The sequence below is a fragment of the Gorilla gorilla genome, chromosome 5 (genome assembly GCF_029281585.2).
Source record: "Gorilla gorilla gorilla isolate KB3781 chromosome 5, NHGRI_mGorGor1-v2.1_pri, whole genome shotgun sequence".
Lineage (NCBI taxonomy): Eukaryota > Metazoa > Chordata > Mammalia > Primates > Hominidae > Gorilla > Gorilla gorilla.
The window spans coordinates 56693280-56712507 of NC_073229.2; the positions used below are offsets into that span (position 1 = coordinate 56693280).

General features: G+C 37.1%; 1 protein-coding gene across 2 annotated transcripts in view; it reads left to right on the forward strand.

The window, feature by feature from the left end:
* DNAH8 (dynein axonemal heavy chain 8) overlaps positions 1 to 19228 on the forward strand; it is a 394484-nt gene that overhangs the window by 280049 nt on the left and 95207 nt on the right. For both annotated transcript variants that reach the window (XM_063707575.1, XM_019030248.4), the window contains exons 68-76: positions 927 to 1103; positions 2962 to 3129; positions 3648 to 3863; positions 7091 to 7228; positions 8783 to 8910; positions 9718 to 9889; positions 11797 to 11952; positions 15253 to 15408; positions 17538 to 17720. In XM_063707575.1, coding sequence (XP_063563645.1) covers positions 927 to 1103; positions 2962 to 3129; positions 3648 to 3863; positions 7091 to 7228; positions 8783 to 8910; positions 9718 to 9889; positions 11797 to 11952; positions 15253 to 15408; positions 17538 to 17720 — 1494 coding nt within the window. The remainder of the gene's footprint in view (positions 1 to 926; positions 1104 to 2961; positions 3130 to 3647; positions 3864 to 7090; positions 7229 to 8782; positions 8911 to 9717; positions 9890 to 11796; positions 11953 to 15252; positions 15409 to 17537; positions 17721 to 19228) is intronic.

The window sequence follows — 19228 nt, forward strand, 5'->3', positions numbered from 1 at the left end:
GGTTTCTGGGATGGCCCAAATCGAGGAAGAGTTGGTAGAGTTTTTTTTTTTAAAAGAAAGAGGAAAAATCCATACTCCTCTCAAGGAGATAGGTATATATGCATGCTGCTTTTTCTCTCTCTTTTTTTTTTTTTTTTTTTTGAGACGGAGTCTTGCTCTGTTGCCCAGGCTGGAGTGCAGTGGCGTGATCTTGGCTCACTGCAACCTCCACCTCCTGGGTTCAAGCGATTCTCCTGCCTAATTTTTGTATTTTTAGTAGAGACGGGGTTTCACCATGTTGGCCAGGATGGTCTCAATCTCTTGACTTTGTGATCCGCCTGCCTCGGCCTCCCAAAGTCCTGGGATTACAGGCGTGAGCCATGGTGCCCGGCCTATGTGCTGCTTTTTTATCTATTATACAGCCTTCTAGTCTCAGACTTTCAGCTTCCAGTCACCAAGAGTCAGTTAAGAATAGATACTTCAGTCTTGATCCTTAGCCAGTTGCTGAAATGAGTGAACTAACATAGGGGAGGCACTTAAGCATAGTCCTGGCATATATGGTAAGCACTCAATCAACATTAGCTTCTTTTATTGTTATTATACAAGGCTTAAAATGGTTTTTTGCCCTTATTCTATGATACTTACTTGAATTGTTTTAATTTTCTAGAAATTTGTAGAGTGAAAATACTATTTCTTCTGAAAGCTTTAAATATTTATTTATATATATATTCTAAGCCTAAGAAAAGCTTAGAAAATGGAAGACTGCGAGGAACTGCTCAAAGGAATTTACTTTAATATACCTTAAAATATAGACAACTTAGATAGGAAATAAGTTTGTTCTTATTCGTGTTTTATATTATGTTGAATAAATATTTGCTCACTATTCAGATCTATAAATTTGCTTGAAAGGTTTCTATTTGCTTTCATGTGTTTCCTCAACTTAACAGGTATTAGCAGAAGTCACAGTAAGCGCTCAGGCTTCAGCCAAAATTAAAAATGAAGTACAGGAGGTAAAGGACAAAGCCCAAAAAATTGTGGATGAAATTGATAGTGAAAAAGTGAAAGCTGAAAGCAAGCTTGAGGCAGCTAAACCTGCACTGGAAGAAGCAGCAGCCGCCCTGAATGTGAGCAGTGCATTGTTACCCCTTCCAACACAAGTCCTAGAAGGCTTCATGTTTCATTACATGAAATTAACTCATCAGAAAACTGAATTGAATTCTTAATGTGATTGATAATCTCTGAGTCTGGAAACAAATGTGTCAATTAATTCAGTTTTCTAAGTTCTAATTTTTTTAAAGTCCTCCCCTCTTATATTATTTTCATCCCACAAATTGGTCTTCCATGAGAACTGAGAAATAATGCTAGTGGTTAGTGGCCTAAACTATGAGAAATTCAGATTACACAGAGAGCCTGCTCAGTTTCTCCAGCATCCCTTCCAGATTATATCATGCTCCCTTTTAAAATCTTCCTGTGGTTCCCACTGCTCTTAGGATAAAGTCCTGAGCTAGACATCCACAGCTGTGAAGCAAAAGGGGCACAGCTTTGGAGGCAGGCAGACCTGCATTCAACCTCTATATATAATACACACACACACACATACACACACACACATACATACACATATATGTGCATGTATATGTATGTGTGGATATATATATGCACATATATACACATGTGTATATACTTACTGCTAATACACACACATATACGTATGTATGTACATATAGATGATCTGGAGTAAATTTGCTTAACTTTCTTGGGTTTCTGTGGGGATTATAATTTCTCATTGATCCTTAAAGAATCAATGTGAGCATTAAAATTAATTAATACAAAATGCTAGGCACATAGAAAGCGCTCAATAAATATTAGTGCTTCTGTTCCTGCTGATGACCTGGCTCCTGTCTATCTCTTGAACTTTATCTCTTGTCATTTTGTCCCTACACACAATGCAATCCAGTCATACAGAAAAATGTATAGGATTCTGGAAGAATGGTCAGGATCTGTTACCTTTAAACGTGCCTCCACCTCTGCTGGGAATGCTTTTCCTAACTTTCATTGCCTAATTAGAGTCATTCTTTAAATCTGGGCCCAGACCTCACTCCTCCCAGGAAGTTTTCAGTTCTTCTTCGAGGTCTTCCTTTGTTTTCCTATCACTCACATGCTTCTGTCATGGCAGAAATCCTTATGTAGGGTAACTGTATTTTCTTTGCCATTTTCAGGAGGTTATGAGGACAAGACTATTTTGGTTTGCTTTGTTTTATATGGGAGAATGCCTGCAATTGTTAAATGAATGAATAAATCTATGATAATCATTTAATAAAATTTTCACAATGACCAGGACACATTCTGCACCCCCACTTCCTTTATGGGTCTTACTGTAACGTACAAAAGGAAGAGATCACCGAACCAAAGGAGTCTTAGAACATGTTATTGATCATATGGTCTCCCAGTCCTTGCCTTGATGGTCAGGCAATGTCTTAATCCAAACCCAGCCAATGGATAGAAATTTTCAAAAATGTTTTTATGAGCCATATATTACAGTAATTTTCTTGTCTCCTTCTAATTCCTCCCCCTGCCATAGACAGGGAAGCCCTCACAATGAAGGCTAAAGGTGAGGTTTCTGATATTCAGGGCTTTGTATCCTCTCTTAATATCCACACCTAATATAGACCCTGTGCTTTGAAGGTGCAAGTTATCTAAATGTTACATATCAATGGGACTTATTAACAGAGGTCTACGATGGCAATGCCTGATAGTGATATTTTAAACCAATTCGTTGGGAGCAACAGGGAAAAGAAGAATACATACAAATAAACACAAATATCAAAATAACAATGAAAGAGCCACTAAGCAAAAATCTTGGAAATGGAGAGAAAATATGTTTTAAAGTTTTCTATCTTAATTATTGAAAAGTATTAGATTTCCATATAACTATTAATACCACTCAACAAACAAAATATTGATCCTTAATCCCAAATATAGACTATCAAGCCAAATGATATTGCCACAGTCAGGAAACTTGCAAAACCACCACATCTTATTATGAGAATCATGGACTGTGTTCTGTTACTATTTCAAAAGAAAATTGACCCTGTTACTATGGATCCAGAAAAACCTTGCTGTAAGCCATCATGGGGAGAGTCATTAAAGGTAAGTAAAATCTATCATTGTCAATCCTATGAGCTGCATCAGGCGTCCTCAGCCCAGGACACTCAATATAGACCAGACAAACTGGCAGACAATAATTGATCATTGCGTATTGAAAAGTTTATCTTAAACTCCATCACCTAAAATGTAAAGAGGGATAGATTTTAAAGCCGAATACCTTCTTTTTATGACGTCTGTCTAGAACCGGTGGCTAGTATTGGCACAGCCTTGGTGTCAACCCAGCCCAGTTTTCAAAAAGGGGCTTGTGTGGTTGATGGCATTCAGATGCACTTACCAGAAAGAAAACTTACATAGCTTTTCTTCTTTACTCTTTCCACATGGAATCCAGAAGACAATTTGTGATTTACAGATTTAGGTTGGCTACTGCCAATAGTCTCAATTTGTGTATTTAGAGCTAATCAACTGTTACTTCTTTGAGAAAATTCAATTTAGAAGTACATATTAACTCAGGAAGAAAGTATTTTCTTCCAGAACTTACAGGTTATAATACTATTTTTCAGTTGATGAGTGCAACAGGATTCCTGTGGAGCCTTCAGCAGTTCCCTAAGGACACTATAAATGAAGAGACTGTTGAGTTACTACAGCCATATTTTAATATGGATGATTATACTTTTGAAAGTGCCAAAAAAGTCTGTGGGAATGTGGCTGGTCTCCTGTCTTGGACACTTGCTATGGCAATATTTTATGGCATCAATAGAGAAGTGTTGCCTCTGAAGGTAAAAGTTTCCTTCCTTCTCCCAGTAAATCAATATTTCATAAAATCAATCATCAGTATTACTGCTATTAAAAGACAATGCGTAGTTTAGACCAATAAAGGTAGATGTCCCTGTTACCAAATTTGTCTTTTTTCTCTATGTCCTCTCAAAGTTTCTCCTTCCTTTTATATCTGTTACATGTTTCTTGACAATGCAGGCAAGCAACTGAAACCAACGTGTTAGCTTACACAGGAAATGAATTTCTTGGGAATAATAATCAAGCTGTCATAAGAAGAAAAACTTGCCATTTCTTTGAAGTTTGGAGATTAGGTTTGGAGGTTGAATTTGATTACTGTATTTCAAACAAAACTTATAAAAATTAGGTTTGACACCTAGAAATGTTTTAAATTTCAAAGACAGAAGGAGAACCTTAAATGCAATCTAAGAAGCAATCAGACAAAAGCTAAAAGGTTGTTTACAAAAGACAAATCAAGATGTTGCAGATTTCCCACGACCCTAAATACTAGAAGATAATGAAAAAACATATGCAGAGTTTTGAGGAGGAAAATGCTGGGGTCCAAGCACTCCATAATGGCCAAAGCTGGTCTTCATGGATGAGGGAACAGAATGAGATTCTTAGGAGGGCAAGGATTCATGAAATGTATCACTCAGATACACACTGCCTCCAGGGCCCCATCCCAATCTCCCACCCCAACAAAGCTAAAAGTATTATAAGTGGTTGCTCTGTGGAATGGATAATGATGAGTCGGTGGGCAGGGGTTACTGTTTTTCATAAGCCTTAGAGAAGTGGCTGCCTCCTTTAAAACCTGTGCATGAGGAACTTTGAGAAAAATAGAAAGTCAATTTAAAATAAAAAGTTTTAACAAAGAGAAATGATAGGAAAAATACAAAAAACACACCCCAACAAAAAGATACTAAGGGAGAAATCTTACAATAAATGTAGAATTCAAGAAAAAAAAGAAAACACACACACACATCAGAAAAGAACTATTCTTTGTTGATAAAAATTATGATCCATAGTGAAGACAATTAAAATAATGTGTTATGCAATAAATAAAATAGCATAAATTGTATAAACCAAATCCATTAGTATTTTCAGTGGAAATTAACAAACATAATACTGTAATTTGAGATTGTGATACATGCTATCAAATTAACAAAAATAATATTGTAATTTGAGATTGTGGCTACCCCTGGTAGGCATAGGGCCAGCTTCTTGGTTGTGCACACAGGGCCTTGAGTTAATGCTCTGCTGTTGCCCTCTTCAGATTCTTAATAATTTTTTTTAACAAGGGGCCCCACATTTTTCATTTTGCACTGGGCCCTGTAAATTAGAGAGGCAGTCCCAAGTAGGCATAAATTAGTAATTATATAGAAATTTTACATGATACTATTTTTCAGGTTGAATAACTACATTGAACTTTCTTCAATATAAACAAAGAACATGAAATTATTTCTAGAGTACAAGAAACATTTATAAGAATTAATTATATTCAATGGTAAAAGAGGACCTTGATTAAATTCCCGAAAGCAAAAAATCCTGGGGTCTCATTCTCTGAGTATAAGCAATAATACTGGAAACTTTACATTAAAATGAACTCAGTCATTCCTAATTAGGAAATGATGAAAATAAGCGAGTTACCAAAGCTTCTGCGATATGGCCAAAATGGTACATTCTTAGCCCTTACATACATCAAAGAAACTAAACATTCCACTGAAGAGTTAAAGTATATACTCACTCATAAGCATACATACACATGAAATTTAAGGAAAGCAGAATACAGCCAATAAAAATAACATTAAAAATTAGAGAAAAGCAGCAGAATTAATGAGCAAATCTAAGAACCTATGCTTTGCAAAAACAAAACTGTAAGAAATATTCCTGGAAAATCTAATCAAGAAGAAAATGAAAACAAATGAAAATAGAAAGATAAATCCTCATAATTCTAGATGTGAAGATTTAAATAATTATAAAGTAATTGTTTTTTAAGAGACAGGGTTTCATTCTGGCCCACAGGCTGGAGTGCAGTGGTGCAATCATAGCTTACTGTAGCCTTGAATTCCTGGGCTTAAGCAGTCCTCCTACCTCAGCCTCCCAAACTGCTCCCAGGATTATAGGTGTGAGCCACTGTGCCAGGCTGCAAATATTACCTAGTTACATGTTAATATATTAGAAAATCTAAATGAAATAAAAGTTTTATGGGAAAAGGACCTAAATTCAAATAAACATTGAGAATGAAAATAAGAAAGGGATCAAAGAGCTTCTACCCCAGAAGGCTTTGGGCCTAGATTATTTTACTGATTATTTTAAATTTACAGGAAGCAGATCATTACCACATTGTAGGACTTAGAAAAATATGAAAAACTACTGTTACAGTAATTTCACTTGCAGAATCTTTGAAACTGGATTGTTACCAAAGTAACAATCCTAAATGTGTACATATCCAATAGTATTTATCACAACATTATTTGTAATAACTAAAAATGGGTGGGTGGACAAATGTATATGAGTAGGAAAAAGGTTAATTATGATACATCCAACACGTAGAATATCATGCGGTCACATAACTAACGTTCATGATGGACTTGGGACCTTCATAAAATGAAATGAAATGAAAAAAAATCAAAATGCCAATTACCTACTTCCTAACACAATACTCACAGGTTATGTCTGAGAAATATCGGGGTAACTTTTGTCCTCCTTTCTATACATTGCTGCATTTTCCATGTTTTCTTATTGAACATTAATAATTAAAAAATTTTTTTTGAGACAGGGTCTCACTCTGTCGCCCAGGCTGGAGTGCAGTGTTGCGATCACAGCTCACTGCAGCCTCGACCTCCGGGGCCCAAGCGATCCTCCTGCTTCAGCCTCCAGAGTAGCTTGGACTACAGGTGCATGCCACCATACCTAGCTAATTTTTCTATTTTTCTGTAGAAACAAGATCTCACTATTTTGCCCAGGCTGGTCTTGAACTGGGCTCAAGTGATCCTCAGCCTCTCAAAGTTCTGGGATTACAGGCATGAGCCACCACACCTGGCCAGTAATTAAAAATTTAAAAGTAATGAAATACCCTCCAAGACATTTTGCTTTCCCAGCTGAAGACACGGAAACAGATGTGCTCGAAAGTCCCGTCTAGTGCAGAAATTATGTGATTTGTGTTATCTACCAGTTACAATCATGACTGTTTCATGCAGCTAATACACTAACCACGTCTTCTTCTTTTCAGGCCAACCTGGCCAAGCAGGAAGGCCGGTTAGCAGTTGCTAATGCTGAGTTAGGGAAGGCACAAGCCCTGCTGGATGAGAAGCAAGCTGAGCTGGATAAAGTACAGGCAAAATTTGATGCAGCAATGAATGAGAAAATGGTGAGATTAAATATAAAAAATCCCCAAAACGGTGTACTGAAACTTTACGCAAGAGCATGCTATATTTGGAAATCAGGCAAATGGTTGTGATGAAAAAATATTGGCCAGCATGCCTATCTGTTTTGGATCTTTGGTGCTCAAAATTATTTTTTGTGTTTTCACTGATCAAGCTGTACCGTCACTGATTTGAGGGTTAGAAAACTGGGTTTGAGATGCAGCTCAGACACTTGTTAATTGTGTGGTTTGGGGCTTTCACACGCGTCCATGTGAAGAGACCACCGAACAGGCTTTGTGTGAGCAACAAGGCTGTTTATTTCACCTGGGTGCAGGCGAGCTGAGTCCGAAAAGAGAGTCAGCGAAGGGAGACAGGGGTGGGGCCGTTTTATAGGATTTGGGTAGGTAAAGGAAAATTACAGTCAAAGGGGGTTGTTCTCTGGCGGGCAGGGGTGGGGGGTCACAAGGTGCTCAGTGGGGGAGCTTTTGAGCTAGGATGAGCCAGGAAAAGGAATTTCACAAGGTAATGTCATCAGTTAAGGCAGGAACAGGCCATTTTCACTTCTTTTGTGGTGGAATGTCATCAGTTAAGGCAAGAACCGTCCATCTGGATGTGTACGTGCAGGTCACAGGGGATATGATGGCTTAGCTTTGGCTCAGAGTCCTGACAGGGGCAATCTACCTAGCTCTGTTTGTAAAATGGGGATCCTAATATAACCTCTTGGGATAGGTTGTAAGCAGTGGTGGTCTGGTAAATGTTAACAATCTAGTGTGCAGTGTGGGGAGAGGAAAGTCCGGATTTGTAATATTTGCTGATTTCTGTGGTGTAAATACTCCCATCACTGGCAATTTTAAACTCCAATGTAATGTCACTGAGCACAGATTTGGGAAAAGGTGCATGGCAGTACCCCATCGCATACTATTTCCACCATCCAGATACAACGGTCTTAACCTCAAAACCATAGATAATATTAACATTTAAATAATTAGGAAGTAAGCTTTTGTTATTTATTACTTTTGCTTTTAATATAATTTTTTAATTGTAAGCTTACATAGTTTAATTTTTAATAAAGGCTGTGTTTAGCACCAGCTCACAAATACTCTAAAAATTTAACAATTGGCTCTTAAGAGTTGATACAAGCCGGCTGCTACATGCTATTGTTGTCTGGGATTTTTCCAGGAGAAAATACTTTGTAAATGACAAAGAACTCGGGATTATTACTGCATCCAAGACATCAAAATGGCAAATCTTATTGATTTGATTCTGTTTTGAAAATATTCAATAGAAATACTATTGTAATTTATCTGATTAAAAGATAAATTATGTGATTTGGATTCTGTCTTACAAAATTGCTTTCCTTGAAATTTTGTGAGGTAAAATCACTATATTATGAATGATCAAAATTTAATATGTGAAGTTTCAATGCACACTGTATTTTTAGGTTATATTATTTTGCAAAGTAAGAAATTACCCCATGTATTTTTGTGTGTGAATATAATGGATGTTTGTGTTAAGCACTTAGAAAAGTTTTTTGAGACATTCTCCCATTATGGCTGCAGGATTTGCTTAATGATGCTGATACGTGCCGGAAAAAGATGCAGGCCGCCTCCACTCTCATTGATGGGCTGAGTGGAGAAAAAATCCGGTGGACCCAGCAAAGTAAAGAATTCAAAGCTCAGATTAATAGGTGGGAATCTGGGTCTTCTTCATAATCACTCTTTCTTTGTGACATTAGAGAACGTAAAGTCCATTTCCATGTGTTCATCTCTGAATCCCATCATCTATGACAGTGCTTGCAACTTAAATCATGCACTCTCAGGTGAAATACTATAGAGGGTGAAGAAGATTTTGTGAAATATTTTACATCTCAGCTGTGGTTCAGCACTGTGGGTTTTCAGTATGAGAGTGCTTTTGATATTGTTTGGATTTGCCAGAGCCGTCTCCACTCCAGTTCTCTATGCTTCACCTCAATGATTTTGAAAGTGTGGATCAATGGTTTGTTGTGGATCAATGGTTTGTTGTAAATGCAAGGCTGTCTTCTGCTGGTGTCTGTTGGCGTCCTTAGAAAACTTAAAAGAGAGGGGAATGAGAGAGGAGCAAGAAAATGGCAAAAAAATAAAAATAAAAATAAATAAATAAATAAATAAAAAGGGAAGGGAAAGAAAAAATGGTTTAACACAAGACTGAAATCTGAATAAGACCAAGGGACAGGATGGGGGAAGGTACTTTCCTCACAGTATCAAGGCTCAGGACCTGTAGGCTTCAGGAGGAAGCCTTCTTTCTTGCTTCCTGACCACCCCACATGTGGCCACTCCTACCCACTTTTGGGTTTGGGGCTCCACTTTGCATGGTCTTTTTCCATGCCTGGCTACCAAGCATTAAGCAGGGGCAAAGAAGGATTTCACCCAGTAACAGAGCAAAACTGTGACCTCTCAAACAATTTAATGTCAGGTGACTCACTTTGGGGAGGGGGATGTGTGTTTTTTCTTCACAGACTTGTAGGTGATATTCTGCTGTGCACAGGATTCCTTTCCTACCTTGGTCCTTTCAATCAGATATTTAGGAACTATTTGCTTAAAGATCAATGGGAAATGGAGTTGAGAGCACGGAAAATTCCTTTCACAGAAAACCTGAATCTTATTTCAATGTTGGTGGATCCTCCAACTGTAAGTTTTACTTTCCCAATATTATTTGAATTTCAGTCTCATTGTATTTCTTACTTACTGAGAAACGCGGCTGGGCGTGGTGGCTCACGTCTGTAATCCCAGCACTTTGGGAGGCCGAGGAGGGCAGATCATGAGGTCAGGAGTTCAAGACCAGCCTGACCAACATGGTGAAATCCCCATCTCTACTAAAAATACAAAAGTTAGCTGGGCATGATGGTGCATGCCTGTAATCCCAGCTACTCAGGAGGCTGAGGCAGGAGAATCGCTTCAACCCGGGAGGCAATGGTTCCGAGATCACGCCACTGCACTCCAGACTGGGCAACAAGAGAGAAACTCCATCCCCCCCCCAACAAAAAAAAGAAAGAAACCCAGGTTCATTGAATTTTTTCTTTAACTGGAAAGATTGTTTTGAAAGTGCTTAAGAGTTTTTTTAAAATAATTTTCTTTGTGGTGTAAATGTTTCTTTGCGTTTTAAGTAATCTTGCTTCCAAATTAAGACCAATTGCATTGCTATGAACTGAAAGATCATTTGAGAGATATCAGCTTGCTAATACTGGGCACTTCTTATAACTCTTCATTATTTACACCACTCCTGTGAAGTCATACTCTCTTTCAAACATTTTAGGCAAATGTAGGCATGATCTGTGCTGGTATTAACCTTATTTTCATTATTTGCTATCTTTTTTAGTGTCTGATAACGTAACACAATAGCGTGTTCTGGTGACCCTAAGTAATAGCAAGTCCTTTCATACTAACCTTCCTTGCTGGGAATTTGATGCCACTGTCAATTTCCAGTATATCTTGCAGAGCTTCTGTGGTAATAAATGCTTTCCAGGCAATTTGTATTCATGAGTTGCTTTTCTGGTTTGCAAATCTGCTCTCCAGTTGCTGTTTCCTTAGGGGATGCCAAGCTATTAATTTCATGTTATCTGTATTTAAAAGTTAAAAACTAATCTTTTCCAATTCGAACATTGTTGAATTCACCCTTACAGGGAATAGATTATGTCTTGGAGATGCACTGGGCACTGGTGAAGCAAAGTGGGCCAGAATATTCTTTATTAATTATGGCCTTTGGGGGTCCTGGGATAATTTAACAAAGGTGGAGGCTGGTTGGCTCATTGGATCTCCGATTATCTTATTTTACTTTATTTTATTTTATTTTATTTTATTTTATTTTATTTTATTTTATTTTATTTTATTTTTTTTAGAGACAAAGTCTTGCTCTGTAGCCCAGACTGAAGTGCAGTGGTGTGATCATGGCTCACAGCAGCCTTAAATTCCTGGGCTCAAGTGACCCTCCCAGACTCCCAAAATGCTGGGATTATAGGCATGAACCACTGCGCCTGGCCCGGTGATTTTATTGATCACATGGTGGGAGGCTGGCAATCCCCTCTAAATTTGGAGAAGGAAATATTCACAAAAGTGTCATTGATGAACTCTGGCCAATATAATAACTCATCTAATTTATCTCCAGCTATGCAATCACCCATACAGCATGTGGGCAGAACCAAAGGGCCGGAAGGGGAAACTATCAGGGGCTAATTGCCTGGGACTTACCTTCTTCTCTGACATTTCATTATATTCACTATCTCCATTAACCCCAAATCAGGTTTAATATGCAATCAACTTGCTATGATTCCCCTAAGTATGAAAATACAATGCAAAAGGATAAACCTTGTCTTGGGTAATTAAAGAAGGGATTCATTAGGTAATAAATTTGTTTTTTTTTAATGTGAATGTTATTTGGTTCACATTTACAAGTTTGCTTTTTTCGAAGCACAAGTTGCATAGTCTTAAAGGAAAATAATGTCCACATTTTAAATTATTTTACTTTACAGTACTTTTAATTACTAATGAGGGCATTCCTTTTCTCTTTTGAATGGTGATATCCATTTCCTGTTGTTCAGATTGGTGAGTGGGGGCTACAGGGATTACCAGGAGATGATCTCTCAATTCAGAATGGCATTATTGTGACAAAGGCCACCAGATACCCACTCCTCATAGACCCACAAACTCAAGGCAAAACTTGGATTAAATCAAAGGAAAAAGAAAATGATTTACAGGTATGTAGCATTTGGTGCAGGGGAAAGTAATCTTGAAATCATGAAACTTTTTCAAAATTTTGATTGAATCTGCAGTCATAAAGTTGTCATCTCCGTGACAAATGTTTTCTAATTCACATTCTTGAGTTTTGTAACAGCAATTTGGGGCAACAGCTCTGATTCTTTTCTCTCTTTTGTACTCTCTTTGGATCCTCCCTCCCCCTCTCTTTGTACATTTCCCTGACTCCATTGCTTTTGCTAATGTTGAATGTGGCTTTTGTTCCGGGCCTTGGGTTTGGGCCTATAGGAAAGTGGCAAATAGAACATTGTGATCCCTCAGTTCAAGACCATTCATGCCAACCTTGCTCAGGCTCTTGGTACTACGTAGCTTACTGAGTCCAGCTTTGGTGCTTGCATCTAATAAGGTGTTAATTTTAAGGTGGGAGTAGACAAGGGCAGGATTCCAACATTCCTGACTCCCTTAGGGATTCTGTTACTATTGATATTTTAATTCAACTACCAATGTGGGATATTCAGTGTTTCCTAGACACTGTTCCCAGTGCTCTAAACCCCCTGTCCCCATATTTTTGCTTATACTATTTCTACTAACCAAAATGTCTTTCTCTACCTCCACTTATATCCCATATAAAAATCTCAGATATTCTTCAAAGTCCACATCCACCACTACCTCCATCAAGACTTTTCTGTGTCCCCAGCTCAATATAACCTGTCCTGAATCCTCACAATGTCTTGTTTGCACTTCTGTTGTGGACTTAGAATCTGACTTAAATTATTGTTCTTTGCACATTTATCTTTTTTTCTATTGTACCATGAACTCCTTTTTGGCCAAGTTTTATTCATCTTTACATGTTCTGCACTGCTCTTTTTGAGTAGGAATTCTGATATTTATTGAATTTAAGTGAATTAATCAAAGTGTGTCATCATTATAGAAAAAAAGAACCAGGAAAATAATGTGGTCATCTTGATGAATATGGAAAAAAGCACTTGGTAAAATTCAATGCCCATTCATGATCAAATTTCCAGCAAACTGGGAGAGATCTTCCTTAATTAGATAGTTTCTTTTTACAAAAAGCCGTAACAAACGTCATATTTAGTGGTGAAATATTGAAAGATTTCCTCCTGAGATCAGTGCTTCTCATCCAAGTGGATACAGCCCAGTGCTGGGAAGCACACCTAAATACCCCACCTCATCAATACTCCAGAACACGATACATCAGTCTATGTTTACTAAGAAAACCCAGGGAAATCCTAGAATGGACCAGGCGATGTAAATAGAAGAGAAGAGTTAAAAGAAATAGTGTCCATTTCCACGAAGCTTCTTAGGAGCCACATTTTCAGGGGTGCACAAATGTGGTATACCAGAACACTTCTGTTCTTAGTTTCTGCAGCCAGGTCAACTATAACTTGTCCCTGGCCCCATTCCCCTTGGCTCCCCTGGCTTTCAATCTCCCTGCTCATCTTATTCTTGGAACCTTGCCTGGACATCCTTAGCTCAATGCATGCTCCTGTATCACTTGGACATGAATGCTGCTATTTTTTCTGATCTTAGCTTTATCTCTCCATTTCTGGATTAAATTTACTGATAGTCTTCACTAATGTCCTTTCTGATGCAACCCAGTCCCAGGAACCTTCTTGTGGAAGGAATAGAAATATGCCCAAAACTCTTCCTTATGTTAAAAACCATCCACTGCTGGGATGGAAATAGACTGAATTGTATTCTCCTTACTCAGACAACATTATTTTCTTATGTGGATAAACACATGTACAAACACATGCAAATGAAAAACAAAGCATAGTTTGTATGCCCAGGGCTGTGGTCAACCTTGGCAGCTTTGCCAAGGCTACCTTCAATGCCATCTCCAGGACCTACAGCTCTGACTTGTGGAAAGAGGATGTATTTACCAAGTCTCCCTATCAGGAATTCACTGGTCACCTTGTAAAGACCCAATACCAGTCTTTGCGCAGGTGAACCAGGCTCTGGGGGTGGCTACCACATAGTGTTTCACAAGAAAAATCCAGTGAAATAAACCTGAAATTGGGATTCCAAAATACTATTTCAAGTTTCTAAAAGACATTGAAGATGACTGAAGATAATTATCTCCTTACTTGGGAAAGAAATCACAAAAATAGAATTTACCCCTTGAGAAATAAAGCAAGATATAAGCAAATTTAGTCTTACTGGTGCTTTTCTTCACCTTGTTTATTAAGTTCATTAAAGTTCTTTGTTTAGATTCTTTTACCTTATTAACTTACAGGAAGGTCTTTACAGCACATTATTTGTATAAAGAAAGCTATTCATCCAGGGAAACAACTTCCTTCATGTGCAGAATTTTTTTTTAGTTATTTCCTTTTTAATCAAAACAGGACAAAAGTAGGCTGATTTAATTGTTATATTTCATATCTTCTTTTTATCATAGTAATTGAGAGATACATATTTAATTCCATTCTCCTAATCGCCTGTTGTCCCAGTGGATTCTTCCTTGCGTCTTATGGTCTGCACCCACAATAGCCTAAGGCATTAGTTGAATTCAGAAGATAGGATACAAAAAGTTGAGAAATGAGCCTTTGGGAATCTTCACAGTTAGGCAGGGGGAGGGATCCTAGGCGAAGTAAGGGTTCAAATCCAATTGGCTCATGCAGAGATCAACCACTACAGTGTGTCTATTTTAACTAATAACAAACGCATTAATCTAAACACGAAGACCCAACCAGGAATTCAGAATTGCAGTTTTAAAAAAATGTAAGCATATGTAAAGTGAATGTCTAGTCTTTTAGGTTGACTTTATGGAAAGTGTTAAATTCTTCCCAGTGCCAATAGGAGACAGAATACATGGATAGACCCTCAGTGCGACTCAATATATCATTTCTGACATTCTTATGTTTACTTTTTATCACTTACTCATCTCGTAGGGGTCCTGAGAAAATAAATGAATATCCAGATATGCAAGTTGCTTTGCTTTCTCTGAGCGATTATAGCTATGTAAGTTTGAAAGGATTAATCCTTGAGTATTCTCTTCCATCTGTCAGGAGCAGAACTCTGACATTGCATCTGAGCAATGCCCCTTAACCCTTCTCTTTTGATCAGAGAGACCCCATTACACATCCAGACCCCATTCAACAAAATCATGACTCACCAAGTTTTAGAAATTAATTTTTGTATGGTACTTTAATTTTTTTAAGTAAGTCTTCCTCTATTGCCCTTAAAATTCTTGATTACCTGTCCAACAAATCTCTCAGTTTCCCTTAGCAATGGGCACATTCTTTGTAACACAGATAGACCAATGAGTTCTTTCTGTTTAGGTGACATCTCTGAACCATAAATATTTTCGCACACACTTGGAGGACAGCCTTTCCTTGGGCCGACCCCTTCTCATTGAGGACATTCGTGAAGAGCTGGATCCAGCCTTGGATAATGTATTAGAAAAGAATTTTATTAAATCTGGCACCACTTTCAAGGTGAGCTTTGTAAAAAAAAAAAAAAAGAAAAGAAAAGAAAAAGAAAAAAAGAAAAAAATTAAGAAAGAGAAAGAAAGAAAAGAACGATGGTGACATCTACTTATCTTTTTGAGCATAGCAGCAAATGCAATTTCCTTTAGGCAGTAGTATTTGGTACGTCGGAAATAAACTATTTCCAGACTGATACTTCAGTGTTTCCTTTTATTTTTTATAGCGTATAAAAATTTCTGAGGTGGGGGCAATATTTTGATAAGAGTAGTCGTTTAGCTAAAACTAAGTAACATTAAGGAAACACATTGTCTGGTCTTAATATGTTAGTGCAACACACAGTGTATATATGTTTAAGCAACTCTAGATATTGGTTTTGCAAGCTTATATGTATACATTTTTACAAAATAACCCGGATTTCTTCCCTGGAGAAAATGACATTTTAATAAAGTCATTGATTTGGTAAAGTCATTGATTTAATAAAGTCATTTTAATAAACACATTGATTTGGTCATTTATCTCTTTATTTTCAGTCTAAACTCATTGACTTTGTTGGAAGCTATGGAATATTGTTCTCAATTGTTGGTGATGAATTGTTTTCAATATGCATAAGTGTTTCATGTTTAATTTGTGTCATTCTCTACCTTTAGGCTTCTTAAGTTTTATAACAGCATTTCTGATTGGGTGTTTATTACTTTGGACAACTTAATTTCATGAGTATCAGTGAATAAGTAAAAATGAATATTTTCTCATTAAACAAAGACAGATTTATTCAGAAAAATTTTCTTCATAATGTGAAAATCTTTTATATGCCACATTTAAAAAAATTCATTCAGCAAAGGTTTATGGAGCATCCAATATATACTTAAGCCTTTATGAGTTTATAGGGAGAAAAATAAATAAAACGCAGTTAGTGTTCTGAAGGTTAGCATCATTCTACAAGATTAGAGGGTAGAATTTCTCTTTTTCATAAAAAGAAGCTAAGAACAAAATTTTGGTGACTGGCTTGGATATTATGGACTCATCCACAATTTAGAACTGCATTTAAAAAGGTTTAATCCACAAGTAAAGATCGTATATATTTAAATGTGCAATGTGATGATTTGGTATACATATACGTTGTATAATGATTACCACAATCAAATTAATTAACACATCCATCACCACATATGCTGTACCTTAGATACCTGAAACTTGTTCATCTTATCACCGAAAGTTTGTACCCTTTGACCAACATCTCCCCATTTCTCCCATCCCCTATCTTGCTGGCAACCACTGTTCTCTGCTTCTATGAGTTTGACTTTTTTATATTTCACATGTGAGATCATACAGTGTTTATCTGTGTCTGGCTTATCTTATATGGCATATTTAATATGCCAAAGGAGGTTATAGAATCTCTATTCCTGAAGGTCTTTTAAAAGATCCTAGATTTTTATCTGCAATGTGAAGGCATAATGCCTTAGAATGTGATGGTGGCCTTAGTGATGTTTTCGGTCACGGGCAGAATTAAGATTAACCAGAGATTTAAGTCATTTAAAAATTCTGTGTTGCCACCTGATTTTTAGATAGCAAAAACCAATTGTTTTTTCAACATGCTGCAAATAGTAGTGTTGAAGATAAATGTTACCTTTTTGAAAAAAGTTGGCGTTTTTCCTTTGAAAATTACATTAACTTTTTCTGTTGTCAAATATGCTTCAGATATACCTATGAAATTCAAAAAACAAAATTTCCTATAAACATATCAAATTTCCACAGTAGGAAACAATTTTCTTAACTGGAGAAAAAATAGCGGCTCCTGTACTACAAACAATTGATGGGAGTGATAAGTACTTGCTAAAATGTTAAAGTCAAATCTTAGATGTGTCTAAGTTTTCCTTTATTCACCATTTGTTTTGGATAACTTTTTCATTTGATTTGCTTGGTATCATTGCTAAAAACATCGCCAGGCAGGACTACAATTCTAAATTATTCTAAATTGAATAGGCTTTACTATTTAAGATCAGTGATTAAAATTTTGTAACTTTCCTTCCCAATTTATTCAAGCTTCACAGCACTGACAGGTAAATTCTTTTCTAAATTGAACCCAAGTTCCTTTCCCTGTTCTTTAAGCTGTTTTTAATTTTATATGTGAATTTATGTAGGTGAAAGTCGGTGATAAGGAATGTGATATCATGGATACATTTAAACTTTACATTACTACGAAGTTACCAAATCCTGCCTTTACCCCAGAGATTAATGCTAAAACGTCAGTCATTGATTTCACTGTTACAATGAAAGGACTTGAGAATCAGTTACTAAGGAGAGTCATTCTAACAGAGAAACAGGTAATCTCTCTCTCAAGGTAAAGAATTTCTGCTTATAATACATGCTTAAAATGTACTGAGAAATTGCTAAGTATGTGAAAAAGAAAAAAAATTTTAAAAACCATATTTATCCTTGTTAACATAAATATTTCTTTTGCAGCCTTAATTCCTGTCAAGAGATCATGTAACTTATCTTCTCATCCAGCCTGAAACACACACACACACACACACACACACACACACACACACACCCCTCTCTTTCTACTTCTGTCTTTAAACTTCTAGGTGTACTGGCTCTCTTATCTATAGTCCTTGTCTTGGGGACACCAGAAAACATCAGTAAAACAATGATTGAGAGAAAAAGAAATTCCTCTGAATGGCTCTTCTTTCCACTGTAGTAGTTTCAACTACTACAATCCAATAATCTAATGATATAGGGAGCCATACCTTTATTTTTAATTAAATTTTCCTGCACTAAAGCAGGGAAATTATGTCTAACTGAGGGTTCTAATACAACGAAGAACAACTTAGGACTGGAAGATTTTAAGAGACTGATACAAGATTAAACTAATTTTTAAGTTGAAGCTCAGAAAACATTAAGTTTTATGCATAAAATATAATTGCATAAAAATATAATTTTATGTATCTGCATTATAAAGTACATTTGCATAAAATATGATAAAGTAATTAATTTTAGAATTAAAGATTCAAGACAAAGGCAAGGTTAGAAATAATAAGAGCAGCAAGGCATGAAGTGGATGGGTGAGAAAAAGAATGACAAGGGAGGAAAACAGACAGAGGAGGGAAAAGAGGAGATGTGAATCCAGGGTCCCAAACACAGGAGAGACATCCAAGAAGGGAGAGGGAAATGACACAGACACCAAAGAAGTAGACTCAGTGAAAGGCAACATCCTACCTGGCTCATAGACAGTTCACCACAGGCACAGGCCCTTGAAAGGTGGCTGGTCTGGTGGAGTGAAAAGGGCACAGTCTCAGCTTTGACTCTCTTAGTTGTTTGATCTTGGTTTCCAACAAACCTGGGGCTTATGCAGTCCAGGAAGGGAACCTGTTCCTCTTCCATAGCCAGGCGGAGATGGCCCTGGCCCGGCAATTCACTGTTCCCATCGCCTCTCAGGATCACATGCTGTTAACTGTTGACAGTTAGTCCCTTGTGGTCTAATTGGTGCTGTGGGTTTATTTTGAGATGATTCCTCGCTGGTCTAGATCCCCCATGCAGGCTGCACTAACCTCCAGAAGTCAAGCAACTCCACTGTCTAAAGGTCCCCAGGGCTCCCCACACCTACTCTTCTTATTCCCTAGCTTCCTCTTCAAGAGATGTGCTAAGATGCTCATAGCAACCTTGCTGGAGAAAAAAATGCACATTTAATATGCAGGAGGGTATTCTAAACATTATATTTAACCCTCCTAACAATCCTACTATTATACCCACATTTTTACAGATGAGCAAATGGAGACCAAAGAAAATAAGGGTCTCGGTCTATAACAGCACATGGACTTTGCAGCCTGCC